We start from the raw sequence: 19,600 nt of genomic DNA on the forward strand, positions 1-19,600 counted from the left end.
CCGACCGTTGCGCTCTCAAAGTTAACCACGACATTCCGTTTCCCTGTTACTGTTCATTACTTTAGATAAAATAAAATAAAACATAATATAACATCCTGCTCAGTTTATTTCTAGATCTCTTGCTGTGTTTAACTCCTAGCCTGTGTTACACAAGAGGTTAATGACCCCCACCCACTTCGGGGCGGCCGACCGCCAGGAGCGCCGACCGCCATGACCGCCAGGACCGTCAGGCTATGTCATCTCCATGCTGTAATCTCCTAGCAGATCTTTCGGTTGGGTGGCAAAAGACAGTATCCATTGGCCATCCTGTATCCATTTAGCCTGGGTACCATCCTACTTGTATGCCGGGGCTCCAATACTCGCTTCCCTAAGAAGTACTTCTTAGGGATGCGAGTGTGGGAGCCCCGGCATACAAGTAGGATGGTACCCAGGCTAGTATCCATTACCCAACCAAAGCTAATGGACACTCCTCTGGCCAATGGATACAGTCTTGCCACCGAAAAATCTGCTTGGAGATTACCATGCTGCACAGGCCTAAGTTTGTGCACACGCACGTGCCAAAGTAGTGGGTGCAATTCCGATGCATTCCGCCAGGGGGCGCAGCTGCTTGGAAGTCTTGCTGTTCGTGAGGCTGTGGATGGGGGGAGTTCAGTAGCCTGACGTCCTAGACAGGCAAGGTAGACTGGTAAGGTAGCCTGGTAAGGTAGACAGCCCAGGTTTTTCCGTAAACCCTGCCACGCCCCCTCCATGCCCCCAGGCGAGACAGACACAAACAAAAGAGAAACCCGAATACAATGCAGCTTTTACAACTAAACAGATCCAAGCCAAAGGGCGTAGACAGATCGCAGACTGTTGATCATATTCGTGTAGTTTCACTCTGACAAAAATATTGTCGTCCCAATTTTTTTTTTTAGCTCCAGACAAAGCCACCTCCATTCATCAATCAAAACAACCATATGGCACGGCCTGTCGTATCGAGCATGTGGTCAAACCATACAAGACAGATTGCCGACAGATACGAGGAACGAAGACACATCAACGCACGGTCGCCAACCGATGCACGAAGATGCCACAACACAGTCTGTCCCTCCGCTGCCCGTTTTTGTCCTCACCTGTTTGTACTTTTCCCTTCAAATCTTCCGCCATCCTGACCACCAGATGTTCCACTTCGAATTCGGAGCTGTCGGTCAGTGCCGTATTTGCCCAGTCACAAGTATGCAAATGAGTTAGCCAGTCACACGTATTTGAATACATGTGACTGAGTAATCATTTGCATACTTGTGACTTGGCAAATATGGCGAACTAGGGTTCTGCCGAAAGTCGGTACAAACTGTCGTAAAATCAGCTGTTTCGGGCGAATCGATTGTGCATAGGGGTGTTTGTAATATTACTACACCCAACAACGTAAAGTGTCTTCTTTGTGAACATGTAAAGTACAAGAATAATAGTACTGAAATATTTTATATCTAAAACATTATGTATACTTCATCTTTTTGGAAATTTACTTAAATAAATTTTAGATATTTTTCTCCAGTGGCACCCGCCTTGCAGATTGGTAGAGTTCTTCTTCGTGGGAAAGTAAATCATCGACCTTTAACCCTCTGAGCTTCGAGAGCGATCGGTGATCAGTGCTAAATGATCGTCTGCAAATTGCAATTAGAGTACATAAATGACGACCTCTTAATGTGAGAAAAGGAGGAGACATAGACGATCTTTTTCTCCAGAACTTGGCAGTCTTGTAAGCCCCGGGTGTTGTGTTATTTCCGATGAGCGGGTCTAAATGTGTGATCGCGAATTCCTACAGTAAACACAGTGCAGTGCACCCAGTCGACACGCGCGGCCAGCTGATTTTGACGTGACAGTTCCCACCGTTGTAAAAATTTTATAGTTTCCAGCCCAACTCTGTGCTTGGATGACGACCGACATGGAGAGTCAGGAATCATCACTGGTGGAGTCATCCATTCAGGGTAAGTTCTGTCATTTCCGTACACCACCATAGGTGGATCAAAACAGCTTAGATTTTTATGTCAACAATTAACTCAGAACGATGATAACAGAGAAGAACTTTATTGCACGACAGTTACACATAGTACAATGTATGGCAAAGTACAAACAGCAACAAAAAATAACAAGCAATAAAATAAATGTGTTCAGTAAGACCTAATGTAGAATAAAACCTAACATACCCTACTAGTAATTACTCAAGCAACAAGGGCTAGCACAAGTCTTTGATAACATCAATACCCTTATCAACACTGTAATTTGCGGATAATTGTTTGGGTGTGTGAGCTGTGGGTTTGTGTGTCTGTTTGTCCAGACAGTAACATTTAGGTTGACAGCACGCGGGTGGGGGAAGAATAATTTGACAGGCAGAATAACAGTTCAGAAGCTACATGTGCATTGCTATTTTTAATAGACCTTAGAAGAAAACCTCCTTGGACTCCTTATGGACTCCTTTGAAATGAGATGAACTTGAAGATCACGAAAACTCAAAATACTGAAATCTATGATACCATATGCATATTATGACGGGTTTGCAAAATAGTCCTTACGTAGTAAATGGTTCATCGATAAACAAGGAACAAATCGGCCTTGCAGCAATAGCTGAATTGCGCCGAAGTTGACAATCATCAAGTTTAGTAAAACCAATAAAAAAAGTATATATTATAATATAATATTCATTATAATTCAATATTCATTATTGTTCAATAACAGCATTAAGAAATAATAAATTAATGTAACTTTGATTTTTTTTTAAATACAAATTTCAGTATCATGGTCAGTTTTACCTTAATGAATACTAACACAGTTTCTCAAGTAACTGGATCTATGTTGTTGTATGTTGTATATTTCAGGCCTGCTGAGTGATATGGACACCACAGAAGATAAGGATGGGGAGGCTATAGAGATGGAGGAGTTACAGCACAGGCAGGAGAACAGGTGAGGGGAAAAATTATAATCATGGAGGTAAAAATCATATGTGATTGTCACATGTGATTTTTACCTCCATGCTGTAATTCACTTTACGTTCACAGTAGCTAAATTTCATGGTCTGAAAAAAATGGAGGTGTTCACAGAACTATAGTGGCAGCAGAAAAAAGAAAGTCAGCAGATTACTTCTTAATGGTATTGTCAAGTTCGTAGTACAGAAGTGACAGTGAAAACCATTAACATAAAAGTACCATGAAAAATCAGGAACTACAGTAACACTAAAGTAAGTTATTATCAATTCAGCTGAAATGTTAGCCTCTGGTCTGTAACTTCTTCTTCCCTTGCAGTGACGACTTTAACATGTCTCCAGATTATGATGACATACTTTAAATTTTAAGTACTTTAGTTTTTTGTCCTAGTTCCTGCTCAAACTAAACTTGAAAGCGTGCTCCCTTGCCTTGATGTTTTCTATGTTTTTTTGCAGGACCTATGACGGCATCACTACAGGTTATGTCCTCCTGGCTTCTGTGATGGCAGCATTGGGAGGAGTGTTGTTTGGATATGACATAGGTTAGTGTAGCATTTACTCTTATCTTATGTATGATTAAGATATAATAAAAAGGTATCTTTTGTAGATCAAAATGTGTGATGTTCACCCTCATATTGTCTAGCCTAACAAACTCCTGCTCTGTTTATCCTTACTCAAACACATTCATATTTATGGTGACCATCCCCTCCAGCTCTGTCCTGCCACTTGCTACATAATGTAACCCAACATCACAGGCAGGGTGTCTGCTACAGCACCAGTTACCATGGTGACAGCCATCTGGTCCAGGTCATCGACCTTATTTGTTTGGAACTAAAGAAGAAGGAGCAGAGCAAAGACGATCTGTTTTCATTCTGTGAATCATAATTATGAATTTATCACAATATTTGTTCTATCCAAAGTGCAATAATCTAGTGCAATATTTGATGCTTATGCTTAAGTTATGTACATGTTAAATATATTCTACCTGTGTATCTCATTGTAAAAGCTGCCCAATTCAGCCTGCGGGCTGCAATGAGCAACTTATATGTATGTTGTATGCATGTTCTTTTCGAAATAAACCAGTCTGTAATATAATATATAATAATCCAATGAACAAAAACTCAGGTGACTATTCATGTATTAATCATTACTAAGTATATCATACCCGGGCCGCGATAACGTTTGATAATGGGTTCCGGACCGGGCCGTACTTTACGGTACGGCCCGGTCCGTTATCGCGGACCGGGCCGTACTTTACGGTACGGCCCGGTCCGGAACCTGTTATCGAACGCTTCCATGGCTTCCATAAAACGATTCGAACGCGTTTCGTGTGCCCCTTTCGAAAATTCGAATACAGAATCCGGACGTTGGAACTGATGTTGTTGCATTTGAGGGTTTAGGGGCACCAACTTTTGGCTCATCTTGCATTGAAAGGCGCGTTTTCTTGGGTGGGTATGACATAAATAAAATACAACACGGTGTATTCCGCATCACCCTCGGTCCCGGCCCTCCCACGGTCGGGCCGATACCTCGGGCGATACGGAATACCCCGTGTTGTATTCTATATGTGTGTTATTCCTTTTGTCGATAGGGATTGTATCAGGTGCCCTCCTGCAGCTCCGGGAAGAACTGCAGCTGGGCTGTTTCCAGCAGGAGATGGTGGTCAGCTCCATGCTCATGGGCGCTGTGATTGGCTCACTCACTGGGGGTAAGGACCAATCACGTGTAGAGCTGTGTATTCAAACAAATTTAGGTGCTGTGATTGGCTCACTCACAGGATGAGGACCAATCAGATGTAGAGCTGTGTATTCAAACAAATTTGGGTACTTTTTATTTGATTGGCTCACTCATGGGATGAGGACCAATCAGATGTAGAGCTGTGTACTTAAACAAATTTGGGTACTGTGATTGGCTCACTCACTGGGGGTAAGGGCAAATCACACAATCATATGTAGAGCTGTTTCATTTTGTCAAATTTGGGTACTGTAATTGGCCCACTCACTGGTATAAGCACCAATCACATCCTGTCATTGATCTAGCTTCTCTTGCAAAGACAGTCATATGATGTTGAGTGTACATCTATTTTGTTTTTTGTGACACTTGTTTTACATCCCATACTTGACATATTCAGTGAGTTGCTTATATTGTTGTATATTCAGTCCATTTTGTTCTTACTATATTGATGCTGCGATATAAGTCTCAGCATACGTTTCAATTTCCTCAAGTCACCCATAGAGAAATGATATTTTGTTACCCATGTTTCTGCAGGGTTTATAGTGGACAGATTTGGCCGGAGGTCGGCCATCATTGTGAATGCTGGTGTGTTTGTGTGTGGAGCCATGACCCTGGCTCTGGCACAGTCTTATGCAGTACTGGTGAGTCTGTGGTATAAAATGGGCTGTAAGATGATGGTAAGATAGTGGTGTAAGATGGGCTATATATAAGACGTTGCCATGATAGGTTTGTGGTTTAAGATGAGCTATAAGGTGTCACCATGCTCATTTGGGAAAATGTCTAGGATTGGAAACAAGCAAAATGTTCTATTAAGCATATATTAACCCTTGTCCTGCGGAGCCCATATAATATATACATGTACATGGGTTGCGCAGACAGGTCTAGGGGTGTTTCTCGTGCAATGCATCACACTGCGGCAAAACGCAATGACTGTGGAAGTAACTACGCCACCGCGGGGCAAAAAAAAAATCAAGGGTCTGTGACCTGATTAAGACCTTAAATTATTTGAAAATATTGTGTAAAAAATGCCAGCAGGACAAGGGTTAAGGTGGGATATAAGGTGTTACCATGCTTATTTTGGAAAATTTCTAGGATTGGAAACAGGCATAATGTTCTGTTTAACATATATTAGGCCACACCAATTTAATTTCTTGGTTAACGGATTCGCCGCTTCATTTTTTTCAGATTTGCAAATAAAAATAAAAATCCAGAATCAACTGCAAAATGCTCATATTTTGCCCTGAACAGTTGAAAACATATCTTTTCATCCTAGTTGTTACAGTTATTCCATCTTTCAATGCAATGGTATCATTAAAAGTTCAAAATTCATTGTTTAAATTTTGAACCAGCCTGGTGTGTTGACTCCATGGCTCCTATCGTACCATTTTGGGCCATAATACGATGCCTAGGCCTGTTTTTATTTTTATTTATTTTTCGCCCGCCCGCTCCATTATTTTTCTAGAAAAATCCGTTAACCAAGAAATTAAATTGGTGTGGCCTTAATACTTGCAAGAACAATACTCATTTGTTGCTAAATTATTGATGACTTGCTGACCTGAAATATGCAAGTATATGGACCCCATATCAAATCGTATGGCACTCAGGCTACAAGTGGTTCACTCATGTATGTTTGTACTTGGGCACTTGAAGGTGCTCTACTCAACATTCTCCAAACAGACCTCACTTCTATCTGGTATCAGGATTAAAAAGCACAGCTTCGGGCAGATTATCCTGTTCCTTTTGTGTGGGCGTGTTTTATAATAAATGTGTTGGGGGGAGGGGAGGTGGGCTGTCCAACCCTAACCTAACCTTCTGCAAGTTCATGTACCATACCTTGCTCTTGTACAAGTACAAGAAAAAGGTATGGTCTAAAACTTTTCCATTCATTTGTCTACAAGTCAACATTTCAAATGAATGTATACTGTACCATATCATGTGATACTGTGTTGTGTATATGTGTGTGTGGGAGGCTAGGACTGTACATGTGTAACCCTAACCTAACCCTACACATTGCCAAGTTCAAACTCAGCAACATTCAAGCACAAGTCATAGAGCAAGGAAACTCTTTACTATCTTTAATTGAGTAAATTAATACATTACATACACATGACTGTACATCAATAAACCAGACAGTGAGTGTGAGTGAGTGTGTGTGTGTTTCCAACAGAAGTTGTAGTATGCCTGGCTAAAATTTTTGCTCTAAATGAAAGATAGATGAATCTTGTAGTATTGTTGTTTGCTAGTTGTTACATGCCACATACTCCAGTTGTAAAGTTCATTCAAGCTGAACATTTTGTACATCAGATTATGTGCAGGTGTTGCACATTAAATGCTGGCAGCTCAGAGACCTGTATGCAATTCCATCTTATTATTACTCCATTATTTTAGACTAAAAAATTATACTGCAATACAGAAGTGTTGCACAGAATATGGTAAATATTAATGCTGGGCAAAAACCTAATTATTGGACAGGAAAGATTGGAGAAAACTTTCTGAAAGCTTCCATCATCCCCAGATTCAGGCTTAGGCATCTTTGTAAGGTTAGCTGTGAAGTTACAGTTTGCGGATAAAGTTTTGAGGTCGCACCATCATCTTGGTGGCCTTCAGTGAGTAGTAAAAACCTTTCCAGTGAGACCAGTAAACACCAAACCCTGTGTTAGCGCCGTGATAGTCCTCTGGCTGGTAGTAGGGACCATTCAGGACAGATTCAGCACAAGCTTTATACCACCAACCACCTGAATGCCACCGAGCACAGCTCTCACCCCACACATCATTGTCCATATCTCTAGCACTGAATTTCATACCATTTTTATAATCCATAGAGTCTCCAGCATCCCCACTGTACCCCCCAATGTTCAGTGTATAATCTGTACTCTCATCCCCAATGCTGAATGTACCATATTTAGCATATCTGCTGTTCCCTTCCCAATCCTGTAACTCCACATACAACTCATAGCTATTCTGGGATGTCAGGGTGTGAATTTTATCCAGTCCAAGCCAGTGTTCCCCCTCGACCCTCCCAAACCCAGCTTTGTAGTCTGGCCAGAACCTGTCAAAGTTGAGTCTCCCATCCACCCTCCTCTGTATGACAGTCCAGCCCCCACCATCTGTAGTCATGTCACAGTAGACGTCAAAGTGGTCGGTGGAAGACTCAGGTTTGATGGGGAAGACTCCGTCCTGCACTGCGTTGGTCCAGTAAAGTACAGGAAAAAGATGTGCACAGTCCAAGAAGTTAGCAGCACCGGGGGGAGGGGGGTCGTTCCTCTGGCTGTCAACATTCACAGGGGGGTTTACATCTGTAAAATAAATTCAATGTACATTATACTGATATTTGATCATACCTGTACCTGTTCAGGTACATGTACACAGTTCTACTCTCTAACTAAAGTTATTTTTTTATCATCCATGGTATGACTGGTGTATTGAGCTTCTAAAATGTTACAGTTTTACAGAAATGCCTGTCTCGAGTACTGAATCGTGCTGTCTCGCAAGAAATAAACAAAAGGTTGTTGTGTACCCGAGTTTTACTGCTGGTGAAATGAATAAACTGAAAGCTGAAACTGTTACTGTAACAGTTACTGCATAGTTTATCTACTAAAATTAGTAACTGTACAAAATATATGTAAAATAACTTCCGTAAAGTTAACGTAAGATCCATGTAACTATATATTGATTATGTGGCACACAGCAGAAATACAGATATTATAATGGCCAATATACATATCAAATACCTTGAGTAACTTGTGGTTGAGGAATCTCAGCAGAAAAGGTGACGCCGCCAGCCGCAAGCAAGATAACAGTCACCAGACTGAAGGTCAGGCCAGTCTGAAAAAATTTTTATAGCAAACAGGTCCATCAAGCTTTATCTTATCAACAGAATGCCCAATTTTTACGTTCTGCACATTTCAGAGTTTTTTCCCTACCAGGATATGGCCACTTGTTTACACCCATTTTTTTCAAGTTTCTTCAAACTTCCCCCAAACTTCATTCCCAGTCATCAATCTATAGCTAAGCGAACTCCCAGTCTTTTCAATTTACTTCATTCTTATGTGAAGAAATGGAGTAGGAACTTACCTTAACCATGTTGGCAAGTCTGTGATCTTTGTTCACACCAGAATGAGCTCCCGTTGTTTCCTCTGACCAGAAGGCAAACCTCCGGCTTTTTAACACTTCTCCTGTCTTATCAACTGGGAAGATCAGCTGACACTGTTGTATATGTAACATTATGTATAAATCACATGTCACATAGAAAACGTGTTTCAAAGTTTGTTTGAATTCGTGACTAAAGTTTTGATAATAACTTGCACATTTCTCCTGTTTTATCAACTGGGAAAATCAGCTGATGCTGTTGCATCGTTACTAATGCATGGTATAAATGTTGTGTTTTCAAGTTTGTAGATTTCATGTTTTACGTTTACATGTAGCATTATCCTGCACATTTGCCCAAACTTTTCAATCAAAATAAGTCAGTTTCCATGTTGGGAAGTTCTGTGCTTTGGTTAGTGGGAAATTCCAATGCTGAGTTTTGCACTGAGTCTCTCACCTGTCTGTAATGTTTTACTGCGCAACTATCACCTGAGTGCACGTTCACTAAAAACTCCACAAACACACATCTTAGAGGGCCACAAAATTTTCGCTGCCGATAACGAATTACGTTAAATTCTCAGACTTGATTACGAACAGAATTACGTGTTATGGCTAATTTACTGAGTGTGTTGTGTGTGTGTGTGTGTGTGTGTGTTGGGGGGAGGGGAGGTGGGCTGTCCAACCCTAACCTAACCTTCTGCAAGTTCAGGCTAGGCAACGAGAAGTACAAGAGCAAGGTACTGTCTAAAACTCTTACATACAACCTTAATGCTTATACTGTACCCTATGTGTGTTGTGTGTGAATGTGTGTGTGTGTTGTGGGGGCTCCGCAACTAATGGGGATCCCAATAAAACAAATGTGAAACGTACAAAAGCAAGGTATGGTCTAAAACTCTTACATTCATTTGTCTACAAGTCAACATTTCAAATGAATGCATACTAGTACCACCATATTATGTGATACTGTGTTGTGTATATGTTTGTGGGGGAGGCTAGGACTGTACATGATATAAATGTAACAAAAACTGTTTACATTATAAAGCTGAAGCCTGTAGAAAGGTGTAAAAGAGTGTTTGTTTGCAAACACACTTGTTATAATATCCTGTGCAAGTGTCAGCTGTTACATGCTTAGTTACAGCACTATTCTCTATTGTGTTATAATGCCATCCCAATTAGGCCAGACCAATTTAATCTCTTGGTTCTTGAATTAGCTTGTTTCTTTTTTTCTAAATTGGAACATGATGTCTGTTTTTTCACCCACCTCAGTTCTACTTGTATCTGGTATTAGGATGAATATATATCAATTAATTTCATTCATTAATTCATAATATCTTCATTAATTTCCTACAAATTGCCAAGAATCAATGAATCAATCAGTGTGGACTAAATCTGATAAATGTGATGCAGTGAAGACACAACAGTGCTGATTCCATGCTATCATTAATCCCAGGTGACAGGGAGGCTAGTTGTAGGGTTTGCAGTCTCCCTGTCTGCCATAGCAGAGTGTATCTACATCTCTGAGATTGCTCCTTCGGTGAGTAGCAATGTTTGACATGTGAAACTTTAACTTCAATAAGTTTTTAGTAGGCTTTATTTTTTGGTTTCCAGAATTGAAAGAAGAAAGTTGTACTTTTTTGGTCACTGTCTGTGAACTTTGTTTTCAATTGACCTTTTTTTTTGTTGAAATTTGATAATAAGTTGTTTATTGCAAATTCATGCCCGAGGGCTAATTGCATACAGACATTGACAAGAAAAATGTGGTGATATAAGACTATTTGCTAATATGAAGTTCTACGTGTACGATATACTTATCGAACCTACTATCTCTACTTAAATCTAATGTTGGTATAAAAAACAGGATAAAAAAAGGAAATATGCAATATGTGAACAGGTAATAGGAATAAGGTAACTTCTATTCTATTCTATTAAACTATTCTTGCTATGCTATTAGGGGGTTTAATAATCTCCAAGCAAATACCAGTGAATGGCAGTGATACCCCTTGTGGGGTTGTTAGAGACTAATGATTGAAGATGAATATTGGATTTTGATTTGATTTGATTTGTTGAAATTGCAACAGTGCAATACACGCGGAACAGAGGCAGCTGTTGCTGATGTTGTGTCCCACACATAGAAATGAGTACAGGACAGACAACACTCATTTTCACTTGAGTCAAGTGGATAGTTTCTTGTGTATATTGGATATTGTCTTTGGTTACGACTTTCCTTGCACTCTCTTAACCATAGTCTGTTCTGATTTTCCAGAGTAAACGTGGTATGCTGGTGTCCTTAAATGAACTGGGCATCACCCTGGGTATCCTCGTGGCATATCTGGTCAACTTTCTCTTCATCAGTGTTCCAAATGGATGGTGAGAATGACTTACTTTATATTGTATGTACATGTAGCTGTTTAATGCTGATGCCCTTCATACATTGTAATGGAATTAATCTGTCATCTGCACCACAGTACACCAATTCTTATGCTGTAATTAAACGTTCACTCATCAATATGTGTATGATATGACAGAAATGTACGGATTTGTAACACTGGCATTGTAAATCATGAAGTTTTGTGCTGATTTGTTTTGTTGTAGGAGGGATAGAGAGGTTTTTCACAGTGTTTTAAATTCACAGTTCTGTGTTACAGTAGTACTACAATGGAGACATATTCATGGTACCACACTGCAGTATCATGTGTTTGCAGTGGAAAGGTCACCATCCATCCATCCATCCATCCATCCATCCATCCATCCATCCATCCATCCATCCATCCATCCATCCATCCATCCATCCATCCATCCATCCATCCATCCATTCATTCATTCATTCCTTCTGTCGCTCCTGTAGGAGGTGGATGTTCGGTCTGTCCTCCCTGCCTGCCATAGCCCAGGGACTGGGGATGGTGTTCCTGCCTCCCAGCCCGAGGTACCTCATCATCAACAGGCAGGAGGAGAAGGTGGGTTGTTGAAAAAGTCAGGCAGGGATGTGGGAAGGGGGTGTGATGCTTCATTGTTATGATGCCATAGAGAAACTGTACATTTAGCATACTGTAGAGTTTGGATGCCTTGCTCCAAATTGTTCTGTAAGATTTTGTGATGTGAAGAATGATGGGGATGGTGCTTCCATGTTTCTTCAAAATTATTATACACTTGTATATATTATTATTATTATTCATGTTGCGAAAGGAGGATTGCACGTAGGGTTTGTTGAAAACTGGAGAGAGGTTGGGGAGCAAAGAAAATGGAAGAATTCATCCTCATGTCTAGAGGACAAAGTGGAACCTGTTCTACTTTCTTTAACAAGTGGATGCATTACGCCAAAAAGCAGTTACTCAAGCAACTGGATATGATTTTGGAAACGGTCAGACGTTTCAGCTAGTATCCACTAGCTTTCGTCAGTGACTGAGAGACCAGAGGAGAAATGCAAGTTTATAATCTGCTCTGGTCTCTCAGTCACTAACGAAAGGTAGTGAGTACAATTTGAAATGTCTGACTGGTTCCAAAATTATAATATCCAGTTGCTTGATTAACTGCTTTTTGGCATATCGTATTACCTGGATGTCTAACTTTCATAGAGGAATAGACATGTATTTAGAATGGTGCTTATTTTTTGTGCTTCTGATATCCAACCTGCCACAGGCTCAGCAGGTTCTGAGGCAGCTAAGAGGCAGCAGTGTGGATGTGGAGCTGAACAACATCAAAAACTCCCTACAGACGGAACAGGTAGCCCATACTGCATCAGGGTTCTACTTTATCTATATGTGATCTTTGTAAATAAAAATTTATGCCGCCCATATGAAGAGTTGCTGGGTTGAGAAAAAGACGGGACTCAACTGGTCCAAATTTGTAAACTTTTTGAATAATTTGTAGGTTGATGTTAGACTAGGCATGAAGAGTTATGTACACATCATGCTTCTCTCTTTTCCACTTTGTTTTGCATCTGTTGTCATTAGAAAACGTCCTACAGCTGCTTCAGTCTTTCTTCATCTTTCTCCACTGTGCCTTGTGTGTCTCAAGAGCTCCCTTTAGCTCTCAGAGCTTCCTTTTGTATTTCTCTGTATGTTGTCTTTCTGAAGTAGAATTTTATGCCCCCATATAAACATTTACTGGGTTGAGAAAAAGACAGGACCCGTATGTCCAACTTTTGAAACTTTTTGAATCTGTAATTTGATGTTCTTGTTCTAGTAAGACTAGTTCATGAAAATATTAACTTATGGTTTTTCTGTGTTTGCAGAAATTTGGTGTGTTTGACCTGTTCAGGACTGCAGGCAACATGAGGGGGAGGATGGTGATTGGAACAGGAATTGTCTTCTTTCAACAGGTACTTGGATAGATTGTGATTAAGTAAGTTTATCAGTCAGGGATTTTACTGTGAAACATGTCTGTCCCTGTCCTTGGTGCTGAAAATCACCCACATGTGAAAACATGCCTGTCCTTGGTGCTGAACACCATTCACACACACACACACACACACACACAGACACACACACACACAGACACATGTCTGTCCTTGGTGCTGAACACCACCAACACACAAACATACATGCCTGTCCTTGGTGCTGAACACCATCAACACAAACATACATGCCTGTCCTTGGTGCTGAACACTATCTGCCACAAGTATAATAGCCTGTTGTGAACATAAAAAAGTTGATTTGTACATATAGTGTGAATAAAGCTATGCCTTTCCAGTTCACAGGGCAGCCCAATGTGCTGTACTATGCACCCACTATCTTCCAGCTGGTTGGCTTCCAGAGTAACACAGCAGCCACCCTGGCAACTGTTGGACTCGGTATTGTGAAGGTGAGAACCAATGATGCTCAGAATTGATGAAACTGTAACTGTGGTACATGTAAGAAAAAGAGACCATGATATAAATTGTGAATATTTCTTAGAAGGAATTTTGTGCTTCAGCTTGCATTACGTTATAACATGCTGCCAATTTTCTGTACCATCCAGTGGACTATCTTTAACCAGTAGATGGTGGACATATGACTACATGTGAGGTCAAATGTATAGTATAGTAGTCCTAATATCACAAAGGTTTTTTATTGATCACACCAATCTTAAGAGTAAAGGTTAAATCCTTCTATTTTACTATGACTTATTGACTAAGAGCTTTTAAAATAATAATTATTATAATATTTTTAAACATTGTGACTCATTGTAAGAACGATTCAAATTTGTGCTGCGTTTGTGTTACCAGTAAACCTTTCCTAACAACGCAAAGTTTACAGTCTAAGCTGGTGTGTTACGCCAAAGGGCGGTTATACTAGCTGTACTGATACAGGTAAAATTCAGTAAACAGATACAGTGTTCCTATTTCGTTCTTTTGTCCCAGGTCCTGTCCACCATTGTGTCCCTCTGCCTGGTGGACAGATTTGGGCGTCGCAAGTTCCTCCTGGCCGGTGCGACTGTCATGGCGGTGAGCATTCTCATCCTGGGCGTCATCACACACTCCTTCCCAGCCAGCGAGTTCAAAAGGCCATGCGAGAGCGGAAACGACACCTTACCAGGATCCACACACACCAGGGACGTTATCTTTCCAGCGACCTTGTTTGAACCCACGTTAAGATACGGAAATACAGTCACGTCTCCAGTAACTGTTCGAGGAATTCGTCAGAAGAGCAAGAAAAACTTCATCTGGACCTCAGGTGTGGACTTGATGAGTGGATCAGGAGCTCAGCTTATAAGGAGAGTTTTGCGGAAGCATCCAAACGCAGTTTCGAGTGTAGAGTTTGTCGGTAATGAGACAGAAGATGGGACAGAGTTGGAGGTGATGGTACCAGACAGTGCCAAGGGGATATCACTGCTCACACTGATGGTGTTTGTGGCTGCGTATGCCTTTGGCTTCGGCCCAGGTAAAGCTTTTTACACTCTACTGTGTGTTTGTTTGATCCTTATGTATTCATGAAAAACTGAAATTGGCCTGCTGGCCAGCATTGATTGAGATAATTAGGGAAAAAGTAAGGGTCAGACCGAGTATAACAAAGATAGATGTTAAAGGCTTGTTATTTTATTCTCACTATACATTTGCATGTAGCACTACTTCTAGCCTCCAACAGGCTTTTCTAAGGGGTTATTGACAATATAACATGGCAGTAATAGTGTGGCCAGGAGTGAGCCTGCAGTTAGGGTAACATTTTCGTTTGTGAAGGAAAATGAACTCTATGGTAGCCAAACTCAGCTGGCAGATCTTTCCTTCCACTTAGCTAAATTTTACTATTTATCATCTAGAGTTGTTACTCTGATATAGACTGATGAAACATGTTTATTATGTTTACCAAAGGAAAACATATTGTTTTTACTCAATTTCTTCTTCTTCTTCTGTTCCAAATACTAACCTCTGACCTGGCCAATTGCCTGATTTGTTGACGTCTGTCACCATGGTAACGTGTTGGGTTATATCGTGTTGCAAGTTTATAGTTATTAGGAGACATTTAGACTCCTGTCACTGACTCACTCACTCACTGTCTGACCATATATATCAATGTGAGTAAGAATTAATAGCAGACCACATGTGAAGGTAAACATTATGCACTTGCTTTGCAAATGTTATATTTCTAGTTAACATGTTGTCATGGTTACTGTTCCCAGTATCGTGGCTGGTGCTGAGCGAGATTTTCCCCGTGAATGTCAAAGGTCGTGCTGTGGCCCTCACTACGGTGCTGAACTGGGGAACTAACCTGGTCATCTCCCTGTCTTTCTTAAACCTCGTGGGTAAGTTCTGCTTTGAATTTCTTAGAAGGCATCCAGTGCAGTTTTTAGGGCTTGGAAACCGATTTTTTTCAAAGTTAATATTCTAGTCACTTATCTACATACTGAGTTGAAACCACACTATCCCAATCCCAATGTATATTGACCCTCATGGAGCAAAAATTCTGACAGAAAATGGTTACTAGAAGGACCTTCAATCTGATGATTTTTAGGCTCATTCTTTCCTAGAACTATGGCAGAGTGGGACTCGCTGTCACCAAGTACAGTAGGGGCATTGTCATTACCGGGTAGATAGCTTTATACAATGTTTAGACTTAAACGTTCAAGGGTTAGGTGTAACAAGCTGTTCGGTTTGATATAGCCAACTACCGCCGCGCTCGTGCCTGCGAAGCTGGTGTGTTACGCCGAAGGGCAGTCATACTGGCTATACAGATACAGATACTGAACTCCCATCCCTGATCCTAACGTTGTCCCTACAGAGTCTGTGGGTATATCTGTGGTGTGCCAGGGGTATGCAGTGATGGGGGTGATCGCTGCTGTCTTCATCCTACTGGTGGTTCCTGAGACCAACAAACAAACAAACAAACAAACAAACAAACAAACACTGATCCTAACCTTTTCCCTACAGAGTCGGTGGGTATATCTGTGGTGTGCCAGGGGTATGCAGTGATGGGTGTGATCGCTGCTGTCTTTATCCTACTGGTGGTTCCTGAGACCAACAAACAAACAAACAAACAAACAAACAAACAAAAAAACAAACAAACACTGATCCTAACATTTTCCCTACAGAGTCTGTGGGTATATCTGTGGTGTGCCAGGGGTATGCAGTGATGGGCGTGATTGCTGCTGTCTTCATCCTACTGGTGGTTCCTGAGACCAAGAACAGGACTCTTGAGCAGATCTCTCACGACCTGGAAACTCGGTCAGTCACTACATGTAGCTTATGCTGACTTACTATGTACACGTGTTTGGGGAGGGGGCAAATGAGAGTTCAATTGAGTACCTTAAGGTGAATGAGTGGATAATGTAATATGTGTGAATGGCTGCATAGTCTGCATTTCAAGACACAGAAACAAAATTTGTTTTAACTGATTTTAACTGTTTCCATCTAATGCACTTAACATAACAGAGAGGGTTAGTCATCACCAGAGCCAACTGGATGCCCTAAGCCAAAACAGAACATCATTGGCAAAGATGCATGAAGATGACAAACTGATGGATGTTAACTCTTTGTCAAAACTGTTAATTTTAACTTGCCTGTGCTCCATTTTTCTACTATTTAAAGGTCATCATTTTAATTTGACCTCTGAACACTCTTTTTGTTTCCGCATATCAGTTCTGTCTGCGGGCGGTTGAACCAGTGGCTCGCCTGTTGTCGGGGAGGCCTCAGCAGAAGGCGGCACGCGTCTGTCCGGATAGAAGACTCTGTCTACAGTCCCATCCACAGGGAGCCCATGCACCTCTAACTCCATCCACAGGGAACACATGCACCTCTAACTCAACTCATCATTAAAGTTCATCTGCGTTGGTAGTAGCCATAGTAGAATGTTGAACGTTATTCCAACACACGGGTTATACAGAGATCAAATTTTCAATGACCACTGTCGCCTTCATCAGGACAATGTTAGAATACTGGACACTGAACAGGACTACGCTAAGGAAGCCATGTCCAGCCATCACTTAACAGAGACGGTGGACGATATAAACTCCCTGGCACATTTGATCAATTAATTCCAAACGTCAGGTGTCCGTAAAGTCTCGTGTGAATAAAGTTGTGTGTGTAACTGTATCTCTTGTGAGATCACGTTGTGAAGTGATTGGTCATAAATTATCCAGATGAAGGCGACAGTGGTCGTTGAAAATTTGATCTCTGTGTAATCCTTGTGTTTGAATAAAGTTAAAAATTTTACTATCTAAATCAACTTCACTCCACAGTACAGCCAGGAACTCGTATCCTGATATCCAAACCTACATTACAGTTGCCAAGTCTCTTTTGCAAGTAGAATTGTTTACAGAGTTTACAAAAGAGGCTCGGCAGCAATGGTAGCTTGGACTCCATGCACCTTGCAGGTGTACGAAAAACTTAATACTGGTATGTGTGATATGTAAAAAAAAACTTATAGAGGATGTATCTTTGCCAAACGATGAAAGATAAAGTCTACTGTTATATAGTGTAACTCAGAACACTCCAAATATTTCTGTACAAATTCTCCTCAGGTTTTATTAACAGAGTCAGTAATGTATAAAGTTGAATATAGATTAAATATATATTAAAGCAATACTATTGTGCTTGTAAACTTGTAGGTCTAGGCACCCATATCACTATTTGTATTCGATATGTAGTTACTGTAATGGTATTTGACAGTTTTGGTGGATAGAATTTTGAAATTTTGATGATTTTTTTTTTTTTTACAACACTGTAAATACACATAGAACTCACAACGTAAGAGCACAGGCAAGACATTGTCACTTGTCAATATTCATTTCGGATGTGTAGACTTTAAAAGACATTCCCTGGTACTTACATTTTGTATAATGTGTAACAGTTCATGATACAGAAATTTTCCTTGTTTTAGACCGGCCAAGTCTCAAAACACTTGAGAAACTACCTCTTGGCATTTTGAAACATGTTTAGGAGAAATCTGACATTTTCTAAAACTACTAAAAAGATTTTATGTTATAGAATGTTGTTCGTGAAACTATAGACATCCAATGTAACGTCTCATGAATGTTCATGGCTAAAGAGGAATTTATCGATACTTAGTAAAACTAGTGTACATTTTTGGGAAAAGGGGAACAGTTGTCCAAAAGCCTTGTGCATATGTTTGCTTGGTGTTATCTTGTCCCACCAATTTATCCACCTACATGTAACTGCTATTTTTTGGCAGAAACATCAATATGTGCAGTATTCTTATTTGCACTGTATGTTTTTATATTATACAGTCCTTCCGATGTAATTCTTAACCTTGTGTATGCGACAAACCTCGCAGTTGCCCTTTTAACAGCAGATAAATACATGCCGTGTAAATACTATAATTCATTACCCGAAAGCTTTAAAGAAAGCTTTAAACATATCCTCCAGTTAGATGTGGAAAGATTAGGTGTAAAAGGTTGTTTGGTGTAATATAGCTGACTGCTGTCAGGCTATGTACCTGCAAAGCTGGTGTGTTACCCTGAAGGGCGGTTATACCGGCTATACAGATACAAAAGCTGGTGTGTTACGCCGAAGGGCGGTTATACAGATACAGAAGCTGGTGTGTTACCCTGAAGGGCGGTTATACCGGCTATATACTGATACAGATACCCACTGCCTTCAAAGAAGGAGTCATACCTCATAATAGCAAATGTAGTTAAGTTGATGAGACTGTAGTTACAATGTAATTATGTATATAATACTGTTATTGTATTTTGCCCCTATATTTGTTGACTTTCCAAAAATCAGCCACACTTCCAAAAGGCAGTGTAATAATATTAAATATCATTTGCCAATAAATAAATTGATAAAAGACTGCAGAGGTTTGTCCTGAAGACTTTTATTTTCATTCATAGTGTGTGTACAGAAGTTTTAAACACCTTCTAGTTTCTCTCTCAGGTTCCTTCCGCATGTCTTAACCTCCGAGGTGAGGAACATCTTCACCACTTAAAGAAACTTTCCAGGTGTTTTTATTATTATCTCTATTATCACATATATCCAGGTGTTAATTACCTAATCGTAGGACACACATATTTAGAACATTTTGGTAAGCGAGTATACATGCTCTCATAGTCGGTGTACCAGATTGAAGTAGAGCTGGTGTCTGGGATGTCATTTTGTGAGTTCTGCTTGCTATTTTGCTTGTTGCATTTTGCTTGAGAATTAACCATATTTGATGAGCATTTACAACAGGCAAGTTCTTTCTGTTGCTTTTTATTGCGTGAAGCAGTGAATGCAAATTTTTCTTGTGGGTTAGTGATTTTTAGACCCTCAAGATGACATCCGTACACCTAAATATACCTATGGTTGTTAAAGGTTGTTATTACATTTTTACATCTAAATTTACACAATAATCTTTATTATAGTTCTTTTGTGCTTGTTAAACCTGAGCATGCACTACATAGTTGTGTCGT

At 40.4% G+C, this 19,600-nt stretch overlaps 3 protein-coding genes across 3 annotated transcripts in view; 1 reads left to right on the top strand and 2 right to left on the bottom strand.

Annotated features, from left to right (window-relative positions):
- LOC109466419 (phosphotriesterase-related protein-like) overlaps positions 1–1,310 on the bottom strand; it is a 9,824-nt gene extending 8,514 nt beyond the window's left edge. The window contains exon 1 of the mRNA XM_019764135.1: positions 1,113–1,310. Within this exon, the coding sequence (XP_019619694.1) occupies positions 1,113–1,254 (142 nt within the window). The 5' untranslated portion in view covers positions 1,255–1,310. The remainder of the gene's footprint in view (positions 1–1,112) is intronic.
- A 614-nt stretch (positions 1,311–1,924) lies between these two features.
- On the top strand, positions 1,925–16,990 carry LOC109466408 (solute carrier family 2, facilitated glucose transporter member 12-like). Its single transcript, XM_019764118.1, has 15 exons — positions 1,925–1,967; positions 2,856–2,940; positions 3,416–3,501; positions 4,551–4,667; positions 5,228–5,334; positions 10,230–10,313; positions 11,043–11,146; positions 11,625–11,733; positions 12,416–12,499; positions 13,011–13,097; positions 13,469–13,579; positions 14,118–14,637; positions 15,374–15,496; positions 16,283–16,415; positions 16,830–16,990. The coding sequence occupies exons 1-15, from the start codon at positions 1,925–1,927 to the stop codon at positions 16,957–16,959; spliced, it is 1,923 nt and encodes a 640-aa protein (XP_019619677.1). The 3' UTR covers positions 16,960–16,990.
- Positions 6,840–8,846, bottom strand: LOC109466418 (fibrinogen C domain-containing protein 1-like). Its single transcript, XM_019764134.1, has 3 exons — positions 8,768–8,846; positions 8,425–8,518; positions 6,840–7,989 (listed from the first exon to the last, which is right to left on the bottom strand). The coding sequence occupies exons 1-3, from the start codon at positions 8,774–8,776 to the stop codon at positions 7,247–7,249; spliced, it is 846 nt and encodes a 281-aa protein (XP_019619693.1). The 5' UTR covers positions 8,777–8,846; the 3' UTR covers positions 6,840–7,246.
- Positions 16,991–19,600: the final 2,610 nt, after the last annotated feature.

This window comes from Branchiostoma belcheri, unplaced genomic scaffold (genome assembly GCF_001625305.1).
Source record: "Branchiostoma belcheri isolate BF01 breed outbred unplaced genomic scaffold, Haploidv18h27 scaffold166, whole genome shotgun sequence".
Lineage (NCBI taxonomy): Eukaryota > Metazoa > Chordata > Leptocardii > Amphioxiformes > Branchiostomatidae > Branchiostoma > Branchiostoma belcheri.